The 27,919-nt window shown below is 44.4% G+C and overlaps 1 protein-coding gene across 8 annotated transcripts in view; it reads left to right on the forward strand.

Annotated features, from left to right (window-relative positions):
* SUCO (SUN domain containing ossification factor) overlaps window positions 1–27,919 on the forward strand; it is a 238,504-nt gene that overhangs the window by 188,645 nt on the left and 21,940 nt on the right. For 6 of the 8 annotated variants that reach the window (XM_029618553.1, XM_029618554.1, XM_029618555.1 and 3 more), the window contains one exon: window positions 3,785–3,876. In XM_029618553.1, the coding sequence (XP_029474413.1) occupies window positions 3,785–3,876 (92 nt within the window). Of the gene's footprint in view, window positions 1–3,784; window positions 3,877–6,737; window positions 6,805–17,891; window positions 18,165–27,919 lie in introns of those variants that run through there. The other 2 variants (XM_029618558.1, XM_029618559.1) reach the window with 2 other exon arrangements.

Here is a 27,919-nt window from a genome sequence, read left to right on the forward strand (position 1 = left end):
CACTAGAAACACAGTCTTGAGCGTCAGATCCTTAAGCGTGGCACGCCAGAGGGGTTCAAAGGGAGCCTCGCAAAGAACACGAAGAACCAGGTTAAGGCTCCAGGACAAGCAAGTAGCCCTAACCGGTGGATTCAAATGCTTAGGCCCCTTAAGAAAATGAGCGACATCCAGATGTGCCGCAACTGTGTAACAGTCGAGCTTTCCTAAGAGGGAACAGAGAGCCGAAACCTGAACACGCAAACAATTGAAAGATAACCCTTTAGAGAGACCATTCTGGAGGAAAGAGAACCAAGGAGGTGGGAGCCCTGCGCCCCAAAACCTCAACTTCCGCACACATATTGTCAAACACCTTCCAAAACCAAACATAAGCGAGAGAAGTAGAGATTTTATGGGCCCGCAGCAACGTGGATATCACCACCTCCTTATAGCCCCACTTTCTTAATCGCCGCAGCTCAAAAGCCAGGCCGCTAGACAAAAGCAATTAGTCAGATCAGAAAATACGGGACCTTGTCGTAGAAGGTTGGGGAGGTGAGTGAGACAAAGAGGGCCGTCCGACGCGAGATTCACGAGATCCGTGAACCACGGTCTCCGGGGCCACTCCGGCACAATAAGAATGATCGGCCCTTGGTGAAGCTCGATTCTTCTGAGTAGCTTTCCCAGCAGAGTCCAAGGTGGGAACATGTAGAGGAGGACGTCGCTGGGCCAGGGCAGGACCAGAGCATCCACGCTCTCCGAGCAGTGCACCCTTCTGCGACTGAAGAACTGGGGAGCCTTTGAATTGCTCAAGGTTGCCATCAAGTCCAAGTGGGGATCCCCCCACCGGCGCACAAGATCCATCCCCTCTTCGGACAGCTCCCACTCTCCTGGATCGAGATGCTGACGACTGAGGAAATGGGCCTGAATATTCTCCTTCTCTGCAATGTGGGAGGCCGCCAGACAGTCCAAATGGCGCTCTGCCCATGCGAACAGTTTGCTGACTTCCAGAGCCATCAGGCCTGGATGTGGTGGATCAGGAGTCTCGGTCTTTTGGCGAAAGTGTATTTTCGTGCGGGACTCTCTAAGTCCCACTCTGTCTAGGAAGCTTTGGTACATCCCAGGAGACTGGACTGATCCAGTACGTACAGGGAAAAGAAAATTTGGTTCTTACCTTACAATTTTCATTCCTGTAGTACCAAGGATCAGTTCAGAGTCCCGCCCAGGGATTAAGACAGTTGGAGAGTCGTCCGCTTTCCTTTTGGTTCATTATTGTTATCAGAGATGATTTTTTTTAAGTTTATAATTCAATGGGGTTTTTTTTTTTTTACAATGTTTGGTATTCAGCTTTGGTACAGATTTAATACTGAGAAACTGCAGGGAACATCAGCATAGTTATTCAATATGTATTTATAATTATTACTTACATGTTAAGTTTGTAAAAGTTTGTGTATTTATGATTGATACTGTGAAATATTCTGTGTAAACTATACAAGAATGCAGTATATATTTTAATGTGTGGTGTGTATGGGAAGGCATGTGTGTGTTAGATAGGTGTTTAATATATGTGAAGTTAAATAAATGCAAAAAGCTCCTTCTTTCTTTGCCCACCGGTGGAATGGAGTCCACCGGAGGCCTCATCCTCTTCCGGGCCACTGGTGAGATGGGGTCCACAGGCAACCTCCTGGGCCTCTTCCTCTTCCAGGCTGCCAGTAGGATAGTTCAGCAGCAGTCTAGCGGTCCTCCTCTAATTCCAGGCCACCAGAGAAATGCTGTTTACCGGCAGCTCCACGGGCCTCAGCCGCCAGTGGGACAGGTCCACCGGTGGCCTCATGGGCTGCTTCTTCCACCACCCCTTTGGGTGTACCATCCTGTGGAATTGCATAGTATGCACACCTAGTAGCGCCGGGGCCTGAGATCAGCACATATCCATTTTTTAAAATGGTATTGGTTTCGAATGATAAACTTAGAGGCTTGTATATAATTTATTTTCCTGATTGTAGATTACAGATAGGACTTACCTGTATTGGTATGAAAATTCAAAAATATAGTCCTGGGGTATCCTGCACAAAAACTTAAAATTCTGTGAAAATAATGCAATGTAATCACTGAATAGTAACAAATATTAAGATATGATACTGAAAAATGTTTTCAGAGATGAAATATTAAGATTTTGGTACAGCATTCCCCCAAGAGTACTTTGGGTGCAGCATTACTAGGGCTTCCGGTTTTCAGGAATTTTAATTTGGCAGTTCATGAAGTCTGAGTGGATCTCTGATCTGCAGGAAGTGCTGACTTCCTGCAGCTGCCAATACTTGCAACAGCATTGTCCATGGTTGTTGCCACAGTGCCAGCAGCTGCAAGAAGTCTGTTCTTCAGCAGCTGCTTGTTCCTCTGTAGCTTCACAGATTTCCAAATTAAAATCCAAAAAACAGAAGCCCTAACCATAAGGCAATAGACCACTCATCAACTCCATGCGCCGTATTTATTCCACACACAAATCGCATTCTCGGCATCTCCCAGTCAGCTAGTTACCGCCCATCATGCTCCACACTCAGTTCCTCCCACACTGACCCTGGAAGAGCAGATGTCTTCTGGCAATGCACTGGCCTTGCAGTCTCTCACCGAGAGCCATGTGGTACCAGAAGGATCAGCTAATCTGGAGGTGGCGAGGGACAGACTGTGGAGTAAGATAGGGGAAGGGGCAGAGAAATATTAGGACTTCTCCAACCTTTGCTCCTGTTGACACCCGTGACCTCTTAAATTCTGCATGAGAGTTGTTAAATTCTATGGATTAGGGGAATTCTGTAGAATTCTTCCAGAGGTTCAAAATGTAAAACTGGCGAGAAGTAGTCTTCCAAAACGTCGTGGCACATCCTTTGCATCCACTGATTACCAAGGCGGTTTCTCCTGTGATTTTATAAACTATACATGCTAAAAATCTCAATCTTCCTTTCTATTTGGCTGTTTGTTTCTATGTTTCCATTTCTTCATATTTTTTAGGGGTCTGCAGGGTCATTTTTTTGTATTTCGTTTTTATTTCATGGGTGGGGGATTCGATTTTTGTTTTTATTTTGTTCAGTTTTAGTTCAAACTCTTTTACAATAGTGGTCATTAAAATCAAATAAGTTCTCCAGACTGCAGATCCTCATCCACTCCTTCACTCCCCCAGCTTTCTCATCTGCCCAGGATCCAGAAGGAGAGGGTGCAGGAGTTCCCCAGTTGGTGCCATATTTGAAAATGGAAATCTTGGTTTGTGGCCCTTGGACTGGATTTGGGGACTCCTGATTTAGGGGATATGATGGTAGAGGGGTTAGTCTTAGTCCAGAAAATGGTTAGGATAAACTGGATTAGAATAGTTATAGAAAAGTGGTTTTGATGCCTACTTCTGAAAGCTTAGAGGGAGAGAGTAAAATGAAACAATGAATGCTTATCTCAAAGGAATTGGCAGAAAGAATCAAAAAGCAAAGGTGTTCGGCATGAAGGATGGACAGAAAGTGAGATGGTGCAGGGTAGCCAAGGATCTAGAGAGACAAAAACCCAAAGGTCAGGTAAAGAGGCACAAAGCTATGAATAGCTTTAAGTGAACAGACTACAAATGGGTGTGAGTGAAGTTGTTTGCATAAGCAGTGGGAATGGGACAGATCTGCTGAGGAGAAGTATTCCATAGCATAGCCACCTAAACTTCCTTCAGCTATGTTGGAAAAGAGACTGCTCTTGTCAAGCTCCAAATAGGGAACAGTGAGAAGAGAATGTCTGGTAGTGTCCTGGTACTTTAAACTTGAAATAACTTCTGTTTTCTCCTTTCCAGATGTTTCTCCTCATATGATGATATGAATCTGAAAAGAAGAACTTCCTTGCCTCTTGTCCGATCTAAATCCTTTCAGTTATCAAACAAAGAAGGTAGGTTTGAGGGTGTTTCCTTTTTATTTTAATACTCTAGCACTTTTTTATAACTTTCTATTTGATTTTTTTTTTTGAGGCACTACCTGTTCATAAGGGGGAGAGAGACTGTTATCACTGACTTCAAGTCATGGCTCAAAACCTGGGGCAAAGAAGAGGATTGTTAGATATAAACATCTTTCTTCTATTGAACCTTTAAAGTAAAACATGCCAGGAAGATTCCTACCCCTCCTGAATAATCAGGCCAAGTGTGAGCTACTTAACCACCTCTAGCACATTGTAAACAAGTTATCAACAGAAGGACACTACTAGACTGTCTAAAATGAGCAATAGAGCAACCCTAAAAAATGCAATGTGGACCCAAATGAGCTAAGTGATTTCCACCCAGTCTCAAGCCTAGCATTTCTAGATAAGATCAAAAAAATGTACTAGTACAGCTATCTGATTTCTTGCTGGCCACAAAGGGCCTAGACCCTAGTCATTCAGGCCACTTTTAAGCACAAAGACTGTACTAGTAAGCTTACTTCAGGTAATACAACCATGTATGGATTATGGGCAGTCAGCCTTGTTGGTACTCCTTGACCTCTCCGTGGCTTTTGACACTGTTGACTGACTTTCTAATCGCCCACTAAAATGGTCTAGGGCAGTCAGGCCCGGCGCTAGCCTAATTTAACTCCTTTCTCCTAGACTCACTGAGATGAGCTTTATCCCACCCCTACACTGTGGCCTGTGGAGTGCCACAATTTAATGTATATGTATGGCCCTCCTAGGCAAGATTATCAGAGACTTAGTAGATCACATACCACTCATTTGCTGATGACCCAAACTCTGAGAAAACAATAGCTAACCTGAATAAATGCCTGGGAACGGCCTCCAGCTGGCCGTGGAAAAACGCATTCAGACTAAATCCATAAAAAAACAGAAATACTGTGGATAGGGAAAAAAGACCTTGGTAAATTGAACTGTGGAATGATCTTCATAGAGACAGCTCTTCCTTTCAGCTGTCAAGTTCATAGCTTGGGATTTTTGCCAGCTGAACACTGAAGCTCTAATCCTGGCAGTAGTTAAATTGCATTCTCACAGCTATGCTAGTGCTGTCAGCTTAGCCCAACTTCTTTGATGGCCCTTAATTTGCCAGTCATCCAGGCCTTTGTGATATCCACCTGGACTACTGCAACTCCCTACATTGGCCTGCAGTTTATACAAAACACTGCAGTTTCACAGATGCTGAATACAAATAAATTCAAGAGGATCACACCCACTGCAAATCACTGCACTGGCTCTTAATGCTCTACAGGGCCCAATTCAAAATCTTGATTCTGGCTTTCAAAGGCCTAAACAGCTGTGCACCGCCCTCCCTCAGCTGTTGGCTTGCCACATGTGCCCATCACCTTCCCTCACTCCTCAGAATCCTGTCTACGAGTGCTTGTACCTATGGAACTACTCCTTACACTCAGAGCTGCTTCAGTGCCAAACCTTTGGAATACTTTGCCACACAACATCAGACTAGCCCCTACTCTGCCATTTTTAGAAAACTACTTAAAATATGGCTCTTTGAGGCACCTTTTGGGCCACAAACCTAAGCTGGCCTATTTCTCAAGTCATGCTAACTGAATATTAAAATAACTGCATGAAATTCTTCATTGAAGGACTTGCTAGATATGCATTAACAATCATCCTAGCATACTAAAACTATAATTTGTGCTTTCTCAGTCTCTTATTTCTTTATAAGACAACAGTGAGGTAGTGTAATAAAGTACCTCTGATATATTCTCCCTGACTTAATTACTTTGATTATTGTGAGGGCCTCATGCATTATGTAATGACATTAAAAATTTAAACTGACCCACTGTAATATGCATTGAGCTCTCTACTTGGAAAATATAAATCATGATATATTGGGGGCTGATGACCCATATTTATTTAAAAATGTGTAATCTGCCGATCTAAAATCCTAAATTGCTAACAAAAAGCAAGCTATAACATAAAATAAAACAAATTACATACGCAACACCATAAAACTTGCTCAGGCTAACTGAGTAGACATGGTTATCAAAAATACACACACACTAAATTGCTCAATAGATGGAGACTTTCACTTTTAATCAGATCTTTCTATGAGGGAAAAAGGATTCTAGGTGAGAAGTTCAGATCATAAGTTTTTAAACTAGAGGAGGTGACTGGCAGATAAAAGCGGATTGAGTTGTCACCCATGATGATCAAATAGAGACTGGAATAAAACACAAAAGTGAGGATTTCAAGATGCTACTTTTTGAGCAACAGTGTTGAAAAGGAGAGCAGATGGAGGCTATACAGAGTATCGACAAGGTTAGGAGCAATAGCTGGAAGGCAATGGGTACAAATGCTCATAATATTTGGTAATACAACTCCAGATCTACAAGATATTGTTTGTCAGAGGTATATGGATATGAATGGGATATGGTTTATTTATCTATATATCTGTTCAGAAAGGATAAGGATGGCCCAAAATGGGGAGGAATATCTCTTTATGTAAAATATATCAAAGCAACTGAAATGCAAGGCATATGGGGAAAGGATGAGGCACTGTAGGCCATCTTGGAAAAGGGACCCCCCCAGCTACAGTCACACTCCAAGGCCCTCTAGTCGATGCACCCCATTACCGTTATTGTAAATGATTTGATACTATTTATTTCCGAGTTAACTCTGCCACTGGCTCATTTTCTTCCCAGTTCAAGTACCCCTGTTTTATTGTAACTTTTCGCTATTTTTGTTTTTGTTAACGTTATTTCCCCCTTGTTCCTTGTAAACCAATGTGATATGATCTGTATCATGAATATCGGTATAAAAAAAGCATTAAATAAATAAAGCCTGTTATTTAGGTGGAAGAGTTGGGAAGACATCTGGTCAGGCATTCAAAAGGAGAAAATGAAGGGAGAAGTGGTGTTGGTGAGATATTCTAACCTGCTGGATGTGAATTGGAGTATCGTTTGTAGAACTGATTAGAAGTAGAGAGATCCTAGATTCCCTCCAAGGGATTCTCCTTGGGCAAATGGTAGTGGAACTCATGAGTAAAGAGTATTGTATCTGGTATTCAAATGGGGAAAGTGTTTCTAATGTCCAACTAGACTCCTAGCTGAGTAGTGATAAAGAGAGGAGTCTCACAAAGGATAGAGTCCTGGATTTTAAGGTTCCAATTTTGGTAAAATGAGGAAGTACCTTAAGAAGGCACTGTCAGAGTGGGAGAAGATAGATGAAGTGGAAGAATAATGGGCTAACCTAAAAAGAATTAAATATTCACGTTAAGAACAGGATCAGTTTGGATAATTTTTAGCCAAACCTAATTGATAGGTTTTCAGCTGAAATGTTTCCTAAATCTAACTAGGCAACATTTGGAACAACTTAAGATAGTTTGTTTCCTGGTGGTCCATAGCTGCCTCCTCCCTTCTCAAGTACATGAACATCTCAAAAGTTGTGTAGATGGGAGACGCTTTTAATAACGAATGGTGATACAGAAGATCAAATAACTCATCAGCGAGACTCATAGTAACATAATGACGGCAGAAAAAGACGCACATAGCCTATCCAGACTGCCTGACAAGGTTGGTTTCTTTTTTTTTTGAGTTGTAACTGATATTCTGTGCAGGTTACTACAGTGCTTCATTACTGTCCTAGGGACTCCATTATATTACTATCTTTAAAGAACAGCAATTGCAGGGAGATACTCTGTCTAGCCTGAAAGCTGGTATAGGTACCAAACCTATTAGAAATAGACAATCTCCAAGGACATGCAAGGCTGAATCAGCCATGACACATGGGTGACTTCATTCAGCAGTGCCAAACACCTTTCTTTCCTAGCTCATAGAGCTTTTGCTCTTTTGAGCATGCACAAGAGTTTCTCAGTCTTTTTACGTCTATGCTCGTGCATGGACATGTACTCTTTCTCCCCACTTCTATTTGTTTTTTTTCTTTTCAAGCTCACTTGAGTTGCTTTGCTGCCTCGACATCCCCTCAATAGCACTTTTCATTGCTACCACAAAAAAAGTGACAAACAGTCATGTCCAGCTTGAAGACCAGACCCCGCAGCTTCAAAGACTACGTGTGTGGCAGGAAGATGTCCATGACATCTGTTGTCTGGAGCCAGATAACGAAACAGCTAATTGTTAAATTGTGGCTGGATGCCTCAGAGGACCAGGGCCTTGGAAGGTGGAGGAACATTTAAAAAAAATAAAAATACAGGAATGGTGCTGCCTTGAGCTCTCTGTGCCAAGTTGAGCAGGATCTCCTCAAAGTTCCCCCTCATGCAGTGCAGAGCCCTGAAACCCTGCTCTACCAGGGTCAAGCAAAGCACAGAAGTACCATGCGCAGGCCCAGCAGGGCTCGTCATTGCATATAAGGAGGCACCATCCATTGGAGCTGCAGTGCAGAATGTGCTGCCAAAGCAGAGGTCAGGATCCATCCCATCACATCAGGTCCCAGTACCACGTTGGTCAGCTCCATCAGTTCACCAGCCCTCAGCACACAAGTCCACGGTGCCATCAATGCATTGGGCCTCGATTCGGCTGATGCAGCTGTTTGCCATGTCAGTGCATTTAGTATCAGATCCTTCTATATTCCAAGCCCCAGCACAGCTAGAACATCTATCCCTGATCCCAACGATGCATTCAAGATGGGATCGGGCAGCAAGAGTCCACGAGGGAAATTAATTTCACTTACCTCCTGCAATTTTGAAAGCCATGTCTCTCGACTTCTAGAGCAAAGACTTTGCCTGGAGATGCCAGATCAGATATGTTCAGTGGTGCTTCTGGTTTCCATGAATCCACTATTTCATTTGGTCCAGGAGGAGCTCTCCCAGAATCCAGTAGGAACTTCTCAAGAAGATGTCTGTTTTCCAACTCCTGGTCAAACAATACAGCAGCCTGTGAACCAGATGGTGGAATTGGCAAAGACTTTCTTTGCCACACTGGCAGCAAGGGACAAAGAGGGCACTCTCCAGTCTGATCTGTTTCCTCAAGAGGGAGTGTCTCATCTCCATGCCATGGGTGCACCAATCAGAAGCCCCAGGACAGATTTTTGTCCCAAACTGTCTCTTGCCTCGGAATCCAGCCAGTCTGAGGAGGGAGTTCGACACCACCGTATGGAGGATGCGCCAGGGATCTCTTCCTCTGAGACAACCAGGGACCCTGCTCTGACCTACATAATCATTGGGGTCCTGGGTTAGTATTCCCTCCTCACCTCTCAGGTTTGAGAAAGGGTCCATAGGGATTTCCTCAACCCCTTACCTGTTTTGCTGGAGCACTCTTCACCAGAAGAACTTTCATATTTCAAATTCTTAGGCAAGTTGGGTAAGGCATTGGGAGTCTGTCCACAAGGGTAAAGATTCCCACGTTGAAGTCTTCAATTTTCTCAGGATCTATCAGCAGGTTTTTTGGGATGCAGAGGAATGTGTGTCGTCTCCACTCTGTAAATGAATTATTTGATACCACAGCCAAATCCTAGCAGCTGTTGGAACATGCCAGATGGCTTGGCTGAAAGCCAGTAGTCTGTGAGTGGACATGCATGATAAGTTGACTGATGTGCCCTTTTCTGGGACAACCTCTGAAGACAGTCAGAGAAAGTCACTCATAGTAAGGAACAGCATGTTGCCGTTCAATCTGAATGATATCTAAACAACCACCTTCCACCATTTCAACAGTATCATGCACCATCTGCGCTTCCACAGCAGCAGCTTGCAGACATCAGCCGAAGATGCCACAAGCAGCCATGCCCAAGCCTAGACTTAGTTCTTGATGAGACTTGACCCTAAGGGAAGTGAGTGGGGAAGAGAAATTCACCTTCAATACGGATCTATCTTGCTCGACCTAGCTCCGTCCTGAGTTGGAATCACTTCTCAGCCAAACTTGTCTTTCCCAATTACCATGATCCTCCTCAATATGCAGATTTTCCAATGGGGCCTCCGCACTCAGTGGGATCTGTTGCTTCAGCCCTTGCCATCTCTGGTGAGGGTTACAGCACAAATGAAGGGGTTTCTCCAGTGGTGGCTAGACCAGACATCCTGGAGATGGAAGCTCCCCCTTGTCTTCTGTCCTGTCAAGTGATGCTAGCAATTGATGCATCCACCAGGGGTTGGGGCATACACACAGGTCCTTTCAGAACCCAAGGGTTATGGTCAACAACCGAACCTCTGTTTCAAAATCAATCTTCTGGTACTATGAGCAGTGAGACTTGCATTGAGAGTTTTTTCATATCACCTTTGTGGAAAAGAATTCTAATCCAAACAGACAAGCCACTAGCAAAGTTCTACCACTGCAAGCGAAGGACATAGGGCATGGACCCTCTACCAGAATTCCTAAGAAATTGGGAATGGATTTTGCAAACAGGAGGCCTTGCTACAAGCAGCCTACCTTCCTGGGATCTACAACATGTTGATATATCTCAGCAGTGTTTCAACCTCCCTAGTGATATCTAGATCAAACAGTGGTAAACAGGTTGTTCAGCCTCTGAAGTCACCCATTGATTTTTTTTTTTTATTATTTTTTGTTCACATCTGAGAACAGGAAAGTGGAAAGATTCTGCTCCATTCTTCTTAGCAAGTTCAGGTCCTCTCGGGATGTTTTTCTGCTCAGATGGGATGCAGCTCTACTGTGCACTTTCCACTATTGTCATTGGTGGCCAAACAGTGCAGAAAGTGCTCGGTGATCTGGGCACTCTATCCTCATTGCTTGTCTGGTTGTCAGTCAGCCTGCTGATCTGTCTGGGATACAGTCTGATTTTGCTAACTCAGGAGGAGGGTCGTTTGTCGTCCAAGCTTTTCCTCTCTCAGCAGCATGGATATTGAGCACTTGCTAATCTCATCATTCATTATCCAAGGAAGTTAAGGATACTATAGTCTCCAGCAGGAAGCTTTCAATAAGAGGAGCTTACAGTTTTAATTGGAAAAGATTTCCATCATGGTGTCAAGCAAGTTCCTTGGACCCATTTGCTTGTGAGCCAAAGAAGTTGCTTGAGTACTTACTCTCCTTCATCTTCCTTAGGTCTCAGTACATCATCAGTCCGGGCACATCTTGATGTCATTATGGCTTGCCATGTGCAAGTAGATGGCAAATAGATCTCCATACATCCTTTAGTGTTGAAGTTCATGAAAGGTTTATGGCATACAGGATCTCCAGTTGACAAACTACCTGTGCCATGGGATTGCAATGTGGTATTGGCGCAAGTCATGAACTGTTAGTTTCCTTAAAGTTCCTCACCTGGAAAGTAGTGTTCCTAGTTGCCATTACATTGGCTGGAAGAGTCAGTGAGCTTCAGACAATAGTTCATTACATGAGTTTTTACATAACAGTGGTGGTCCACACTCACCAAGTTTCTGCCTAAAATGGTTTGCCGTTCTCATACAACTCAGACTATTGTGTTAACCACATTCTTCCCAAGGCCTTATGCACATAAAGGGGAGAAGGCTCTTCATTCACTGGACTGAAAGAGCCTCGGTTTATTACCTAAAGAGAACTTCACCACATCTGGCTTCTCAACTTTTCGTCTCTTATGATCCTAACAGAATAGTTGTTACCATGCGCATGTTATCCAACTGGCTAGTGAACTGTATTGCATGTTGCTATGCTCCTAGCTGGCCTCCAGATCATACTGTCGAGTCTCATCAACTTAAAGCCATGGCTACCTCAGTGGCTCATCTGTGAGCCGTGCCTATTTAAGACATTTGCAAGGCTGCAACTTGATCATCAGTTCATGCCTTCATGTCCCTTTACTGTCTGGACAATCGAAGAAGTGTCAGCAACTTTGGACAAGCAGTTTTGCATAGCCTGTTTACCCAGTAGTTCACTCTTTGGGGTGGGATCTAGGTTGCTTCTCAGTAAGTACTCCACTGAAACTCAGCTTTCTACTCCCCATGTGTCATGCCTAATTCAACCCTGCTTTATGACAAAGAAAGCAAGTTTGCTTATCTTAAACTGTTCTCCATAGACAGCAGGATGAATTAGCCATCCTTAATACCTAACTGCCTCCTTTGGAGAGTCAATTACCAAGCTAAAGCTAAGCTTTACAATCAATTGAGGGGCTCATAAGACAGTGCCTACGTAGGAACCCATGTGCATGCTCAGTAGCTCTGTGAGCTAGGAGAGAGAAGTCTGTTCCCTGTACGTACCGGATCAGTCCAGACTCCTGGGTTCATACATCCGTGCCAGCAGGCGGAGACAGAGAAAGTAAAACTGCCACTGCTTTTAACTATGCTGATGCCCCCTGCAGTTTCTCAGTATTTCTGTCTCCCAGCAGGGCAGGACTGATGCTTGAACCCTGCAGTTTTGGTTTAGCAATTTTTGGTTGATTTATTTTAAATTTAAGAGCCTTCCTCCCAGGGGGTCGGGGTTGCTGGTAAGGAACCCCTATCCTATCTGGTTGAGGTGGGGGGGGGGGGGGGCTGGGGATCAGTGACCCTTTTGTATGCCCCCCATCCCATAACCGTGAGGTGCACATCCTGTGGTCTGGATCCCTCCCTGGCAAGTGTTGGCTCCTAAATTAGTTTTCTCACTTTTTCTCTTCTGTTAATTGCTGAATTGGGCTGGACAGCTCTCTTCAGTGCAGGAGAGGAATTTCTCAGTAAGGCTGCTGTAAAAATTAAAAAAAAAAAAAAAAAGGGTCCGGTAGGCAGGAACAGGTAGGAGCTGTCGACTCTCTCCGCCACCGCAGTTCCGGTGGGTTTTTTCTTGGTGGTTTCTAGGGGGTTTTTTTTTTCTTGGTTTTGTGCCGCTTTCTGCTTGAGCCGTTGGCGCCGCAATGGTGAGGGGGATGACTTGTCGCGCGTGTAGGTCCACTCCGGTGCCCTAAATCGCCGCAGCCTTTGTGCGGCCTGTATTTCCGGGGGAGGGGGGGAAGGTACCTCCGAACTCCCCAGACCGGCTAAACGGCGGAGGTGCATGTCTTGGCCTTCCTCAGTAACGTCAGGCCCGGCAGCGACCGTGAGGCGTCCCACTGTGGGAATGGTGGCCATTTTGAGTCCTTCGGGGCTCGAGTCTCTGCTACCACAGATGCAGGAGGATTCTCCTCCAGTACTTTTGCCGGTGCTCCCAGGTCCTGTAGAGGTACAGGGTGCCCCAATAGGGCCCGGGGAAGGGGCCCTTTTGCCTGCGCCTGACAGTGGGCGGACTCCGACTCCCTTTTCGCCAGAGTTTGTGCTTTTGATGCACAAAGCTTTTTTGGCACAATACGAGGGGTGTGGGTCTGGTGCAGGAGGTTGACCACCCCCCCCCCCCCCTTTACTCCCGGAGCCTGGTTTATCCCGAGGAGGATCCCTGCCTGGGGCGGTCCCCGGTCAGGGCATGCAGGGGTCCTCGCAGGCAGGAGCTGCGCCCGCTCGAGGGGTGCGCGTTCCCACAGAGGCGCCGCAGGACAACCCCGATGGTTCGGGGAGGGCGGACATGGACGTTGGGGGTGACGACCCAGACAACCTGGACTCCAGACCACCGGCAGAGGGGGATGACCCCAAGATTCTCCAGCTATTCTGTAGAGATGAGTTAGTGCCACTTCTTCCTCAGGTTCTGGAGGAACTGGGTCTCCAGCAGCTGAAGCGCATAAGGATGCTGCAGATCCGTTTTTACAAAGCACCAGGCATCCTTCAGCGGGTTTCCTGTACCATGACTTCATTCAGACGTTAGTGGAACAGGAATGGAATTCGCCGGACGCGGGGTTGAGGGTAGGCAGGGCGATGGCTAAGCTGTAAGCGATGCCAGAACAGACCCTAGAGTTATTTGCCCTACCCAAGGTAGATGCCGCAGTCTCCGCCATGACGAAACAGATCACTATCCTGGTTACAGGGGCGACAGTGCCGAAGGACTTTCAGGATCGCAAACTCGAGATTCAACACAAAAGGATTTTTGAGGTCTCGGCCCTCAGTCTTTGTGCAGCTATTTGTTCCAGCCTCATGCAGAGGGCATGCTTACGCTGGGTACAGCGTACACAGGAGGAACAGACAAGGACAAGCAAGCGGCTCGCACAGACCGGATAGAATAGGCAATAGCCTTTGTAGCCGATGCATTATATGGCGTAGTCAGGATATCCTCCCGGGTTATGAGGTCGGTAGTGTCAGCATGGCGCATGCTCTGGCTTCATAACTGGTTGGCGGATATTTCCTTTAAGTCCAGGTTGTCATCTTTACCTTTTAAGGGTCGACTCCTGTTTGGGGAGGAATTGGATCAAATTGTGCAACAGCTGGCAGATGCTAAGTTACCTTGCTTGCCAGAAGACAGACCCCGAGCTAGATGCAATTTTCCACCTCTGCTGCGGTTTTGTGACAATCGCAGGTTTCGCCAACCACGCCCCGCTGGGGTGCCGGTGCAGAGGAGTTCCTAGTCTAGAGGACACTCCTGGGGACAGCCCTTTCGAGGGGGCCATAGACCCTTCAGGAACCCCAGCAATACCACTCCCTCCAGCCCCAAGTCTACACAATGAAAGGAGGCTGGTCCACTCTGCCGTTCCTTTTGTAGGAGGTTGGCTGGCATTGTTTTACAGGGAGTGGGCCAAGATCACATAGGACCAGTGGGTTCTAGGGGTGATAAGAGACAGTTACGCCTTAGATTTTGCAAGGCCCGTCCGCGACTTTTTCCTAGTCTCCCCGTGCGGCTCACTGCAGAAGCGCAGAGTGGTACGAGAGACTCTGCACAGGTTGCAGCGCTTGGGGGCCGTGGTATCGGTGTCTCCAGAGGAAATTTGAACTGGGCGGTATTCGATCTATTTTGTGGTCACAAAGAAGGAGGGAACCTTTCCTCCCATTCTCGATTTGAAAAGGGTGAATGTAGCGTTGCGTGTTCCTCGTTTTCAGATGGAGACCTTGTGCTCAGTGATAGCGCAAGGTCAGTGATAACCCAGAAGTTCCTGGCGTCGTTAGATCTGACGGAAGCATATATTCACATCCCTATTTTTCGGGAACATCAGCGCTACCTGAGGTTCATGGTACTGGGACAGCACTTCTAGTTTCAGGCACGCCCCTTCGGATTGGCCACAGCACCTCTGGTCTTCACCAAGATCATGGTCGTGGCGGCGGCCTTACGTCAGCAGGGAGTTCTAGTGCATCCCTATCTGGACGATTGGCTCATTCGGGCGAAGTCGGAAGCCAGTTGTCAGACAGTGGAACAGACGGTACTTAGGACCTTGCAATCATTAGGCTGGGTAGTGAATTTGGCAAAGAGCCACCTGGTACCCTCGCAGACTCTGGAGTATTTGGGAGCGTTCTTTGACACCAACAAAGGCAGATTTTTTCTGACAAACAAGAGGGTTCGCAAGCTTCAATTGCAGATTCGGTGATTGGCACTGTTGAGGATCCCCATGGCTTGGGACATGTTATAGGTCCTCGGTTCCATGACTTCCACCTTGGAGCTGGTACCATGGGCTTTTGCTCATATGCGTCCCCTGCAGAGAGCGCTCTTGGCTCAATGGAGTCCGGTGTCGGCGAAGTATCACCAGACCGTTTCTCTTCCTCCAGAGACCAAGGACAGTCTGTCGTGGTGGCTCCACACTCCCAACCTTCTGAAAGGGATGTCCTTGGAGATTCCGGATTGGATAATCCTGACCATGGATGCGAGTCTGTCTGGTTGGGGAGCAGTTTGCCAGAGTCAAGCAGCTCAAGGGTCTTGGTCTATCAATCGGTTGGATGCCAGAGCGGTGCGTTTGGCTTTGCTTGCCTTTCAGCCTTTGCTTCAAGGGAAGGTCAGTGAGAGTGCTGTCAGACAATACGACCACTGTAGCGTATATCAACAGACGGGGGCACTCGGAGCCATGCGGTCTTGCTCGAGATTCAGGACCTGATATGGTGGGCAGAACAACATCTGATGCAAATCTCTGCGTCTCATATTGCCGGAGTCGAGAACGTGCAAGCCGATTACCTCAGTCACACGCTTCTGGATCCAGGGGAGTGGGAGTTGTCAGATGCAGTGATGCACCTCATTCGTGAGAAGTGGGATTGTCCACGGGTCGATCTCATGGCAACTCGTCACAATGCGAATGCTCATCTGTTTTTCAGCAGACGTAGAGATTACGGCGCCGAGGGCGTAGATGCTCTGGTCCTTCCCTGGCCCCAGGGGTTTCTGCTCTACGTGTTTCCTCCTTGGTCTCTGGTGGGCAAAATCCTGCAGCGGATAGAGAGTCACCCAGGGGAGGTGGTACTCGTGGCCACGCTGTCCTTGGTTCGCAGATCTGTTAAATCTGGCGGTCTAGGGTCCCTTACGATTCAGTCATCTCCCTGACCTACTACACCAGAGTCCCGTATTTTCGGATCAGGCTGATCGCTTTTGTCTAGCGGCATGGCTTTTGAGAGGAGGCATTTATGTTCGAAAGGATACCCGGAGACGGTAATTACTACCCTCCTTCAGTCTAGGCGGAAGTCCACCTCCGTGGCACACGTCTGAGTCTGGAAAATCTTTGAAGCTTGATGTCTGGCGAAGGGGGCCCAGGTTTTGCGTGCTTCTCTAGCACAAGTGTTATCTTTCTTACAGGATGGGTTGGTTAAGGGTCTGGCTCTCAATTCCCTTAGAGTCCAGGTGGTGGCGTTGGCCTCTTTGAGGGGAACCATGGATGGCTATCGCTTGTCCTCTCATCCGGATGTGGTCCGTTTTTATACAAGGGGTCAAGAATCTGCATCCCCCAGTGAGGAAGGTTTGTCGTCCTTGGAACCTCAACCTGGTCCTTCGGGGTTTATGTGAGCCTCTTTTCGAACCTATATGGGGGACTACGAAGAAGGATGTAACCTTGAAGGTGAATTTCTTGGTAGCCATCTGCTCTGCAAGACGCATTTCAGAGTTGTAGGCCTTGTCATGTCGTGATCCTTTTCTTCAGATATCAGATGGGGGTGTGTCTTTACGAACAATTCCATCTTTTCTCCTGAAAGTAATTTCTTCCTTTCATGTTAATCAGTCAGCGGAGCTGCCGGCTTTTTCGGATTTATCTGCTTTGGAGCCACATGCGCATGAGCTTCGACTTCTAGATGTACGCAGTAACCAATGTTATCTTTCCCCACTGAGTTGCTTCGCTATCTTAGTCACGAATGGTTCTCTGTGCTCTGACTATCTTTTTGTTCTATGGCGTGGTCCGAAGAAGGGCCTTCAAGCTTCCAAAACTGCTATTGCCAGATTGCTCAAGGAAGCTATTGGATCAGCTTACATTCTCAAAGGTAAGCCAGTACCAGAGGGTTTGAGGGCTCATTCCACCTGGTCTCAGTCTGCTTCTTGGGCAGAGGCTCACTTGGTTTCACCACAAGAGATTTGTAGGGCAGCGACTTGGAAGTTGTTACATACTTTTGCAAGGCATTATCGCCTGGATGTGGTGGATCAGGAGTCTGTCTTTTGGCGAAAGTGTATTGGGCGTGGGACTCTCTAAGTCCCACTCTGTCTAGGAAGCTTTGGTACAACCCAGGAGTCTGGACTGATCCGGTACATACAGGGAAAAGAAAATTTGGTTCTTACCTGATCATTTTCGTTCCTGTAGTACCAAGGATCAGTTCAGAGTCCCGCCCAGGGATTAAGACAGTTGGAGAGTCGTCCACTTTCCTATTGGTTCATTATTGTTATCAGAGATGATTCTGAAGTTTATAATTCAATGGGGTTTTTTTTTTTTACACGATGTTTGGTATTCAGCTTTAGTACAGATTAATACTGAGAAACTGCAGGGGACATCAGCATAGTTAAAGCAGCGGCAGTTTTACTTTCTCTATCTCCGCCTGCTGGCATGGATGTATGAACCCAGGAGTCTGGACTGATCCTTGGTACTACAGGAACAAAAATTATCAGGTAAAAACCAAATTTTCTTTTCGGTGCTGTCAAATATCACCTGTGTGTCATGATCAATTAATTTTGCTGTCTATGGAGACTGCCATTTATGGTAAACAAACCTGCTTTTGCTAAAACTGTATTCAAAATGGATACAGTTATTCCAATTTAGAGTAAACTTATCTGTAGATACAGTAATAGTTCTCAAGACTGTCTTGTAACTAGAGAAGCTAGCTATCTTGTCTTTTTTTTTTTCTCCCCCTTTTATAGCTCACATTAACCTCCGAAGAAGGTACATAGTGCCAGCAGATCAGGAAGTCAGGATGGAGAGCAGTTACTCAGAGCAGGGAGTCAAAGTGGAAGGCACTAACTCACAAGACATCAGTGTGCAGTCAGAATATTCTGAAGACCATCAGCAGGGGGCAGCAAACCACCATCATAAAACAGAAATTTTTCTAACTTAAACAGAGGTTTTGCACATTGAGTTCAGACTTAGGCGGGTTTCTTTTTCTACCAAAGGAAATAAACAATTGTTGAGCAACCAAAGAATATTAAGTGCTGCTGTTTTTTGTTTAGTTTTTTTAACTAAAGATACTAAAGTTGAAACATTGATAACTAGTGTGTATAAGTCATAACTTTTTAAATATGCTTCCTTTGAGTTTTATAACATCTTATTCTCTGAAGACAAGCAGGTTTACCAAGTGGGTCATCTGTGCTCTGTACTGAATGGTTAAATTCTTCCAGAGTTTTGTTAAGAATCCTAAAGGCCTTTCACTGCTTATGTGTAGCAGTTCCTGCACTGCTATATCCCTGTGGATACCCTCAGTTCATTCTTTTCTGCCGAGACTATTGGCTGCGGATTTGTGTTCAGCTGCTCCACTATACTGTTCTTTTCTTCATCTTTTGGCCTAAAATGATTTAAGGCCTTCCTAGTCAGGTTTTTTGTCACTTAAAAAATTTACCAGTTTCCTTCACAGTCTGGAATCTGCTCACAGGTTTTTTTTTTCTTTGATATGGTCTCACCAGTAGTCCTCCCAGCTGAATTTGTTTTCTCTTCAGCCTTCTTTCAAAAAACATTTTCCTTGTTTGATTTTTGCCTTGTTGCCTAGTTTTTGGGTACTTGCCAGGTTCTTATGGCCTGGATTGGCCACTGTTGGAAACAGGATGCTGGGCTTGATGGACCCTTGGTCTGACCCAGTATGACATTTTCTTATGTTCTTATGGCCTGTTTTAGGATGTCTGGGACAGTTCTGTGGATGAGGGAGGAGTTTATGATGTCAGATATGGGTTTGGCTAGGGTGGAGGAAATCGATTTGAGGGTGTTGGGCGGAATGTGATCGGTGAGGTGGGCTGCTGGTTTTATTTTCTGAATGAGGGTTTGTTTCGGAGGCGGAGATGATGTCAAAGGTGTTGATGGAGGTGTTGATGTTGACAGAGGGGATGTGGAAGTTAGGGTCGGGTGGTGGAAGGTTCAACATGATGGAAATTTTGTCATTAAAGTATTTGGCAAGGGTGTTGCATTTAGTTTTGGATTCCATGTCAATTGGGGGAGAAGTAAGGGGTTTGGTGAGCTCAGAGACATAGGAGAAAAGAACTTTGGGATCATAGAGGAAGTTGTGGATCTTGTTGGTATAAAAAGCCCGCTTGGTTTTTTGGAGAGCAGTTCTGTATTTGTGAAGAGTGGATTTGTAGAATGCAAGGAGGGTTGGGGAAGGGTCCTTTCGCCAGATTTTCTCAGCATTCCTTAGGGTGCGTTTAAGTTTTTTGAGTTCAGGCGTATACCAGGGTTTCTTGTTATGTGAATAAGGGTTTAGTGGTTTAAATATAAGGGGGCAATGCTTGTTGGCAATGGTGGAGTTGATTTTCGACCAAGTATTAAGGGTGAGGTCTGGATTGGAGCAGTCTAGTTCATCTAGTGCTGTGTTAAATGAAGTGTTGAGGTCTTCTTGGTTGCATGATTTTCTATATTGAATGAAATTGGTGTGGTTGGAAGGAGGGGGGGGGGGTTCTGTTTATGGAGAGGGATGATTTTATAAAAGAGTGATCGGACCAGGGGACTCGTGAGCATGAGGGGGGTTCTGTGGGGTGGAAGAAGGCGTTAATGAAAATGAGGTCGAGGGTGTGACCAGCTTTGTGGGTAGGATTGTTGATGATTTTTTTTGAAGCCCATGGCGTCTAGGGAATTTAGAATGGCTTCGCAGCTAGGAGAGAGAGGGAGAGTCGATGTGTAGATTGAAATCTTTCTTTCCCTGATTTCATCCAGAAGATCCCTTTTGAGATACAAGTTGAGGGTAAAGCCATAGCACCTATTCTTGGCCTTCTCAAGTACCTAGCTGCCTTTAAGGAGCTGGTGGCAGTTCCCATTCACCCTCTTTTTTTTTTTTTTTTAGGTTGTGCAGTCAATGATATGGGAAATCCCACACTCTATTCTTGAGTTGATAAGGTAGATATGAAGAATCATATCCATGCAGCTGAGGGATTTGACAGCCCCAGATAACACAGAGAGTGGTGGCAAACTTAGTCCTGACTTGATCCAGGAAGTCTAAAACACACACCTCGATGCCTCCTGTACATGATTTTCAGACTTTGGACCTTTTTGGAAAGAAGCATTGTCAGAATGCTATGCACAAGTCCCACCTAGCTTCTCACTGCTTGCATATAATCCTAGAAACGACCCAGGCATTCACCCAGTGTCTCCCTCAAATGAAATACATTTTCTGTTATCTGATGGAGATCAGTGAGGAATATGAAAAGCCTTATCATGTTATGCTTTTTAAACGGCATCAAGAGACTCTTCCATGGCCATTGATGCCTGCAGGTCTCCATGGCTGTGGACCTCATTTTTATGTGTGCGCAAGCTTGTTGATGTGCCTTGCAGTAGTGGAAATCTCTTTAGAGATGTCGGGGAAGTGTTGGAACTCATCTAAGATCATCATTCTATGCTTCAGACCCTATCCAGTGCCATCTCGATCCACCTAGAAAGCAGTTTTATTTCCCACTAAAAGAAACTTCCTAAACTGTTCTGTCCTCAGACAGCAAGTCTAAGGTCTTGCAGTCAAGGCCAGAAAAGTTTTGTATATCCTATTTGGCCACTCAGCCAAAACCAGGGCAGGCTTTTGGCTGATTCCAGAAGAGAACCAGAATTCCAGTCTCTCTTCAGGAAAACCTTGTTGCAGGGAGGAGATTGAGGCTTTTCATAAATATTATAGCTAACAGCTAGGTCCTCTGGATCATAAGGGATGGTTACAGATTATACCTATTGAGAGTATCTAAATCATCTGCCCAAGAGAATACTAAAACTCATGCTATACCAGGACCTGCTCAGGTCAAGAAATCTCCTCCTCTTCCTCCTTGCAGGCCAGAGAGAATGAACCTGACCCACTGCAGGACTTACTGGTCTCCAAAAAAGCAAGGAGATCTTATCTCATTGTAGACCTAAAAGAAAAGAAGTTCAAGATGGGTAACTTGGGCTTTGCAACTCCTTTTCTTAATTAAAAAACAAAAGTCTGTGATCTCTCTACAAGAAGCATATAACCACACAGAAGAGACATGCTAGTCACAGGAAATATCTCCAGTACTACATTTTTATGGAGGTCCATATTCAGTAGACCAGTTAGTGGACAAGTTATGCGGCTAAAGTTATCCAGATAACGTGTCCTGTATATTCAGCGAGATAAACTTCCCACTGAATCTACTAGCCTAAAATTATCAGGCTACATGTAGTCTACTGATGCTATCCCTCACGACATAAATGTTGAATGCACAGTAGCCTTCTCACTCTTTCCTATGGAGGTGGAGGATGTGCTGATTTCAGCTAGAAAATCTTCAACCAAAAGATCAGTTTCAAGTGGAAGAGGTTTTTGACATTGTGTGGGACCAGCCAGCTTGGATCCCTTCTCCTGTAGCCTTAAGGGGCTTTCTTCAATACCTTTTTTTTCCTCCGGTATAGACACCTCTTCACTTAAAGTTCATCTTGGTGCCATTGCAGCAGAGCACCAGCAGTTGGAAGGGGCTCTGATATCTCTCCTCTCTTTAGTATCAAAGTGTATAAAATGACTGTCACATTCCAAACCTCTGGTAAATAAACCTCTAGTGCCTTGGGACTTATAGTGTAAATCTTGCTCAGCTCATGAAACCTCCCTTCGAACCTTTGAGTTGGTGGACTTGAAGTTTCTCAGCTGAAAAATATTTCTTTTATCTGTCAAAAGTAAGTGGATTCCCACTCACCATACCTACAGTTTTTTCACAACGAGATGGTTGTGTACTTATCCTAAATTCCCTATGAAAGTAATATAATCTTTCCACATCAGCCAACCTATTGTGCTGCCAACATTTTTTTCCAAGACTGCATGTCTTCACTCCTGAGATTGCACAAAAGCCCTAGCCCTACCTAAAGAGGACTTAACTTCACCATCAAGCTTCTAAACTGTTCATGTCTTTTGAGCCCAATAAGTTGGGAAAGGTGGTGGCCAAGCAATCTTTGTCTCATAGATTTTGTAGTGCACTATTAAGTGCTGGCTGGCTACAGATTACAGAATGCCAAGGCTCATCAGATGAGAGCCATGGCAACTTCAGTGACACTTCTGAGGGCCACTTCCATTGAAAACATGTGCAAAACTGCTACTTGGTCATTTGTTCACGACTTCACATCTCACTGTCTGGACAGCACATTCCAAGGTGACAGTAAATTTGGACAAGCAGTTCTGTGCTGCCTGTTCAACCAGGAGTCTGCTTTCCACCTGGTAGAACCAAGTTAACCTTTCAGTAATTGCTCCTCAATGCAGCCCTCAGCTGGGCCCCTCCCCTCTTTGTTATGGCTGATTCATGCCTGCTTGTTGATTATGAAAGTAAGTTTGCTTACCTGTAAACAGATTAGACAACAGGATCAATCAGCCATTCTAATTACCTGCCCATATCCCTGGAATGTCAACTATCTGACTAAAGCTTAAGCTCTGGAAGAGACTGAGGGGCTAACGAGACAGCATGCATGCATGGGAATTCCGCTCATTCCCAGTAAGACTTTTACTGAGTTGGGTCGGTCACACATGTTATGGTGGTTGAACTCTGCTTTACAAGTAAGCAGAAATGCACTCTACACATACTGGGGGTTCATAAGTTTCCCTATTTGGACAATTGGCAGAGCATATCTCAGGTGGTGGTTGGACTGATCTATGCAGAGCTTAACATGTGCTGCTGTTACTAGTATCCATTATCTACTTCAAATCCAAACTGAGTCTGACACCTCAAATGCAGTGGCTTAGCTTCCAGCCAAAAGGCCAATAATATAATGGCATTGGCAGGAGGAGTAATTCAGTCAACAGACATCTCTGTCCCTGTTGAGATTTTTGGGCCTTATGGCTTTTACAGTTCATGTAACTCACATGGCATGTCTCCAAATGAGACAAGCCCAATGGACCATAAAGTCCCAGTGGAAATGAGCCACTCAGGAACTGCAGGAGAGCATATGTAACAGAATAGCTCAGACATCCAGTGCTGATGGCTCTCCTACTCCAATTTCAAATCCCTCCCCACCAAGTTGTCTTAACAGATGCTTCCAACCTGAGCTGAGTGCATTTAAAAGTGCTTCACACTCAGGGCATCTGGTCACTTGAAGAGATAAAGTTGCACATAAACCTTCTGGATCTTGGGGAAGTCCTGAATGCTCTAAAATCTTTAAGGAATCAGTTGACCAAGAAAATCGGTGTAATTCAAACCAAAGAATTAGTTATGTTCCATCTGAGCAGCCATTCTCTTGTGTTGAGAAACTATTCGAGTATGAAACTGGACCATCTGTCAGGATGGTACTAGCAACCAGATACCTGGTGGGAAAAGACTGTATCCTGGCAGACAAAATTAGTCAATGAACTTCCAGAGACTTGTATAAAATATTGATCAAATACCTTCAACATATATTGAAGGTAAATAAACAATATGTTGAAGGTAAAGGATCAACATTTTATACAAGTTTTTTGAAGTTCATTGATTTATCTTTGGAAGTTTGTTTTTTGCTTCTCCTGCTGCTTCAATTAGACAGAATTAATCTGGGATCCAGCTGTTGAAGTTCACTGACTCAAGGTATGGCTTACAGAATCTTCTTTGAATGGTGATATCTCAGAAAAGGAAGCTAAGAAGTCTTTGCCAGGAGGCGATCAGAGGGTAGTCTAACAGTAGACGTGTTCTCCATTGTGGGACAATACTTCTTTACAAGTTTCCTCCTGTACTTCTGATGCCTAAACATTGTCATCTCTTGGTCCCTTCTGAATTGTATCAATCTTCATAGTTCCTTTTTTGACTGAGACATATTTGGTTTCTACTACTTTGGGATTTGTTCTGAGGAAATCAAATTTTAGGAACTTGTCTATCCTGATCAGGCAGAACTAGGGAACATTGTTATATTCCAGCATCGAGTCTCTGATCTTCATGACCTTAATGTTGGAGACATACTCCACAGTTTCTCTGAAAAGGTGTCTAAAATTCCCCAGCATACTAGAAAGGAATCCCCCAGAATGTCTTATACTTATAAAGGAAGAGGTTTACCATCTCATGTGAGAGATTAGCCCTAGTTCCCATTTCTTGTTGTTCACCAAAACTTCTTGAAAATGTTCTACATGTCTGAGTTTGGCCTTAAAAACATCCGTTAAGGTAAGTTTCAATGCATTTGACATTTATCACCAACAAGAACATAAAAGCCTGCCAAGAAGCTTCCCCTGCAGTGTCAAGGAACATCATGGTTCTTGCTTTGCTCCCAAAAACCACCTTTTAACCTTTAGTCTCTTGTGAGGTGAAATGCCTGACCTGGAAGATTGCTTTTTGGTGGCAATCACTTCAGCTCCAGCCTCTAATGACTTATCTACTTTATGAAAGTTTTCATCAAAATAGAATGTTCTAGGAGTACCACTCCTGCCTAAAGTGGTGTCAGTTTTCGCCTTAATTAGGTCCGTTATCGTTCTAACATTTTTCTCTAGGCCATATCTTCAGAACATTCCATAGATTGTAAGAGAGCTATTGTCGTCTTGGAGTGGAATAAAGCCCATTGAAAGCCTAACCAGCTTTTTTTTTTGTTTGTTTTTGATCCTAAAAAGCCTTGAAGTGCTGACTTTATGGAGGGGTATGTCAAGGCCCATAATGTTAGGTCCAGTATTCTGTTTCCAATAGTGGCCAGGCACAATTCCAAAAGGTTAATAGATTTCATGCTGCTTATTCTAGGGATAGGCAGTATATTTTTACCCAAGTCCCATCTTAATAATGGTTTATGGACTTTTTTCCCCAGAACTTTGTTCAAACCTTTTTTTAAACCCAGCTACACTTAACAGCTTTCACCACATCCTCTGGTGGAAAATTTCAGCATTTGTTTATACACAGTGTTTAAAAAAAAATTCTTTTTTTTTTAAATTTATTTATTTATTGAATGTTCTCAAATTTAAATACAAGAGCAATCTTGAATGGAAAACAGGTATCGTTTGACAGAAACATTTAACAGCAAGAATTTTACACAATAAGCACTCTCCCTATGTCAAATACCAATCAAAGTCCTCAATGGGGAGAAACCAAAACACAATCCAAGGAAAATTTAGTACAATACTAATCAAAGGAAGACACAATGACTGATACGTTGCAGTACATTATTATATTTGAGGAACATTATCCTGAGAGTTTACGGGTAGAGGATCCACATCAGAACTAATCTCAGGAGTTTTCCCTACTAAAAATTGTGACAACTGAGGAGGGTCAAAAAAAACATAGGAAACATTTTGATACTTCACCAAGCATTTGCAAGGGAACTTTAAAATAAAGTGACCCCCAATCTGTTGTACCATAGACCTCATTAATAGAAACTGTTTACGTCTTTTCTGCGTGGAACGAGAGAGATCAGGAAAAACATTTACTTTGAGTTGCATTAAAGGTTTCTAATCTGTCTGAAAAACAATTTCAGTAACCAATCTCGATCTGGCTCAAGGACTAGTGAAACTATAAGTGTAGCAGGTATTGCAATGTCTGAGTCCGATGTTTCAATTATTGCTGTCAAGTCCAGTGGTGGAACCTCCGCAGGCTGTAATATTTCCATTCCATCCCTTTGCTGACTTAATTCTCTTCTATGTGTCGGTAAATAAAATACCTTAGATGTTGGAGGGATAGCATTTTCAGGAATTTTCAATATTTCTGTTAAGTATCTCTTAAACATATCCCGTGGGGAGACAAGAGGAACTTTGGGAAAATTTATGATCCTCAAATTCTTATTTCTGGCATTATTTTCCAGCATTTCCACTTTCAGTGCTAAATTAGCATTGTCCTTAGCCAGTGAATAATGAGACTGCTGAATATAAGTTGTTTGCACTCTAATGGTGGAGATTTGTTGATTCAAATCCACTGCTGTATTACCCAAAGATAGTATTTTCTGTACCATTTCATTACTCCTCTTAATTATAGGTGCTGTTTTGTTATAGAAGCACGAAACTCAGCAATTGCGTCCCAAATCGATAATAAAGATATCTCACCCGGTCTTTGAACAGGAGGCAGTTCTGGAATTGTTAATTCAGTCCATGTAGGCTCCTGGTCGGCTCCAAGGTTTCTCTCTCCTTTCCAGTCTCTCAAACTCCTCCTGACCGTGCCTCCAAAGATGGCCGTCGGGCTTGCAGGTTCCTCCACCACCTCACTGTCCCCTGCTGAATCTGCCGACTGAACCGCTCGGGTCCTCGGCATCTCCCCAGCCATTGAGGTGGCTCTCTCATCTGCCGGGTTACCAGGAGGCATTCCTCGCACCGGGCTCAAGGGTGACAAAGAGCCAGGGAGAGAGGGGAGCTCAAATTCCCCTCCCCCCTCTCTCCAGCAGCTGATTTCCCGGTAAAGGAGTACTGCAGGAGACATGGGCGTCCATGAGACCCGAGAAAGGATGCCCCGGAGAGGTCGCGGGGTAAGACACAAACCTGGGCTTTCTTTTCCAACCCATAAAGTAAACTTTTTATGTAATCGTTGCCAGATTGCTATGCAAACCTGGAAACTTAAGAGCAGCAAGAAAGAATGTCCACTCTAGCCACGCATCAGTCGGCCATCTTGGAACTACTCCTCAGAGAGTACAGAGGATTACTCTCTCTATTTCTTAAATGTATCACCTACCTAGTAACTTCGTTGAATGTCCCCTGGTTTTTGCACTTTTTAAAAGTGTAAACAACCTATTCGTGTTTATCTCACAACTCATTTTATAGATCTCTTATCATATTGCTCCTCAGCTGTCTCTTCTCTGAGGAACCCTAATCACTTTAGCTTTTTCTCCTAAGGGAATCATTTCGGCCCCTTTATCATTTTGATTGCCTTCTCTAAATCTCTTCATAATTCTGCTGTGTATATGTATGTGTGTGTATATGTATGTATGTATGTATATTTTGAGATAATGTGACCTGAACATATACAATACTTGAGGTGCGGTCACACTAAAGAGCAATAGAGGCTTTATGATATTCTCATTTTTATTCTCCATTCCTTTCCCAATTCCCAGCATTCTTTTTTCTTCGCTGCTGCCATACGCATTGTAAAAGATTTCAACATATCCATGACACCTAGATCAGTTTCCTGGGTGGTGACTCCCGATTTGGAACCTTACATTCTTTAGCTATAACTTGGGCTGCTCTTCCCTGTGTATCATTTTGCATTTGTCCACATTAAATGTCTTTTGCTATTTGGATGCCCAGTCTACCAATCTTGCAGGTTCTTTTGCAATTTCTCACAGTTCTTATAATTTAACAACTTTGAATATGTTTGTATAATTAGAAAATGTGATCACCTCATTCATTGTTCTCATCTGTAGGTCATTTATAAGTATGTTAAAAAGCAGTGGTCCCAGTACAGATCCTTTGGGCATGCCACTATTCACCTTTCTCCATTGAGAAAATTAACCATTTAGACCTACTATTTTCTATCTTTTAACTTTCTCCTGCACCAAGATTTTATAATTACCTCACTCATGAGGTATTTTGTCAAATGCTTTTTACACTGTCAGCTAGCTCATCTTTTTCCATGTTTATTCATGCCTTCAAAAAATGAGGCATATTGGAGAGCAAGACTTCTTGGTTATATCTAAGTTTAATGGGACAACGCCAACAAACTATAGGTTCTGTAATTTTGTTTAGTATAGCTTCAACCATTTTTCCTGGCACATCAAGATCACCCCTGGAACTCTTTTTAAAAACTGGCATTACATTGGCCACCTTCCCATCTTAAGGTACCATAGCTGTGTAGGTACAGCTTCCCAGTGGAATAGATATGGAGTGTGTTCCTCCATGGCCTCTCTGAGAGAGCATAGG

The sequence above is a fragment of the Rhinatrema bivittatum genome, chromosome 10 (assembly GCF_901001135.1).
Source record: "Rhinatrema bivittatum chromosome 10, aRhiBiv1.1, whole genome shotgun sequence".
In the NCBI taxonomy this organism is placed as follows: domain Eukaryota; kingdom Metazoa; phylum Chordata; class Amphibia; order Gymnophiona; family Rhinatrematidae; genus Rhinatrema; species Rhinatrema bivittatum.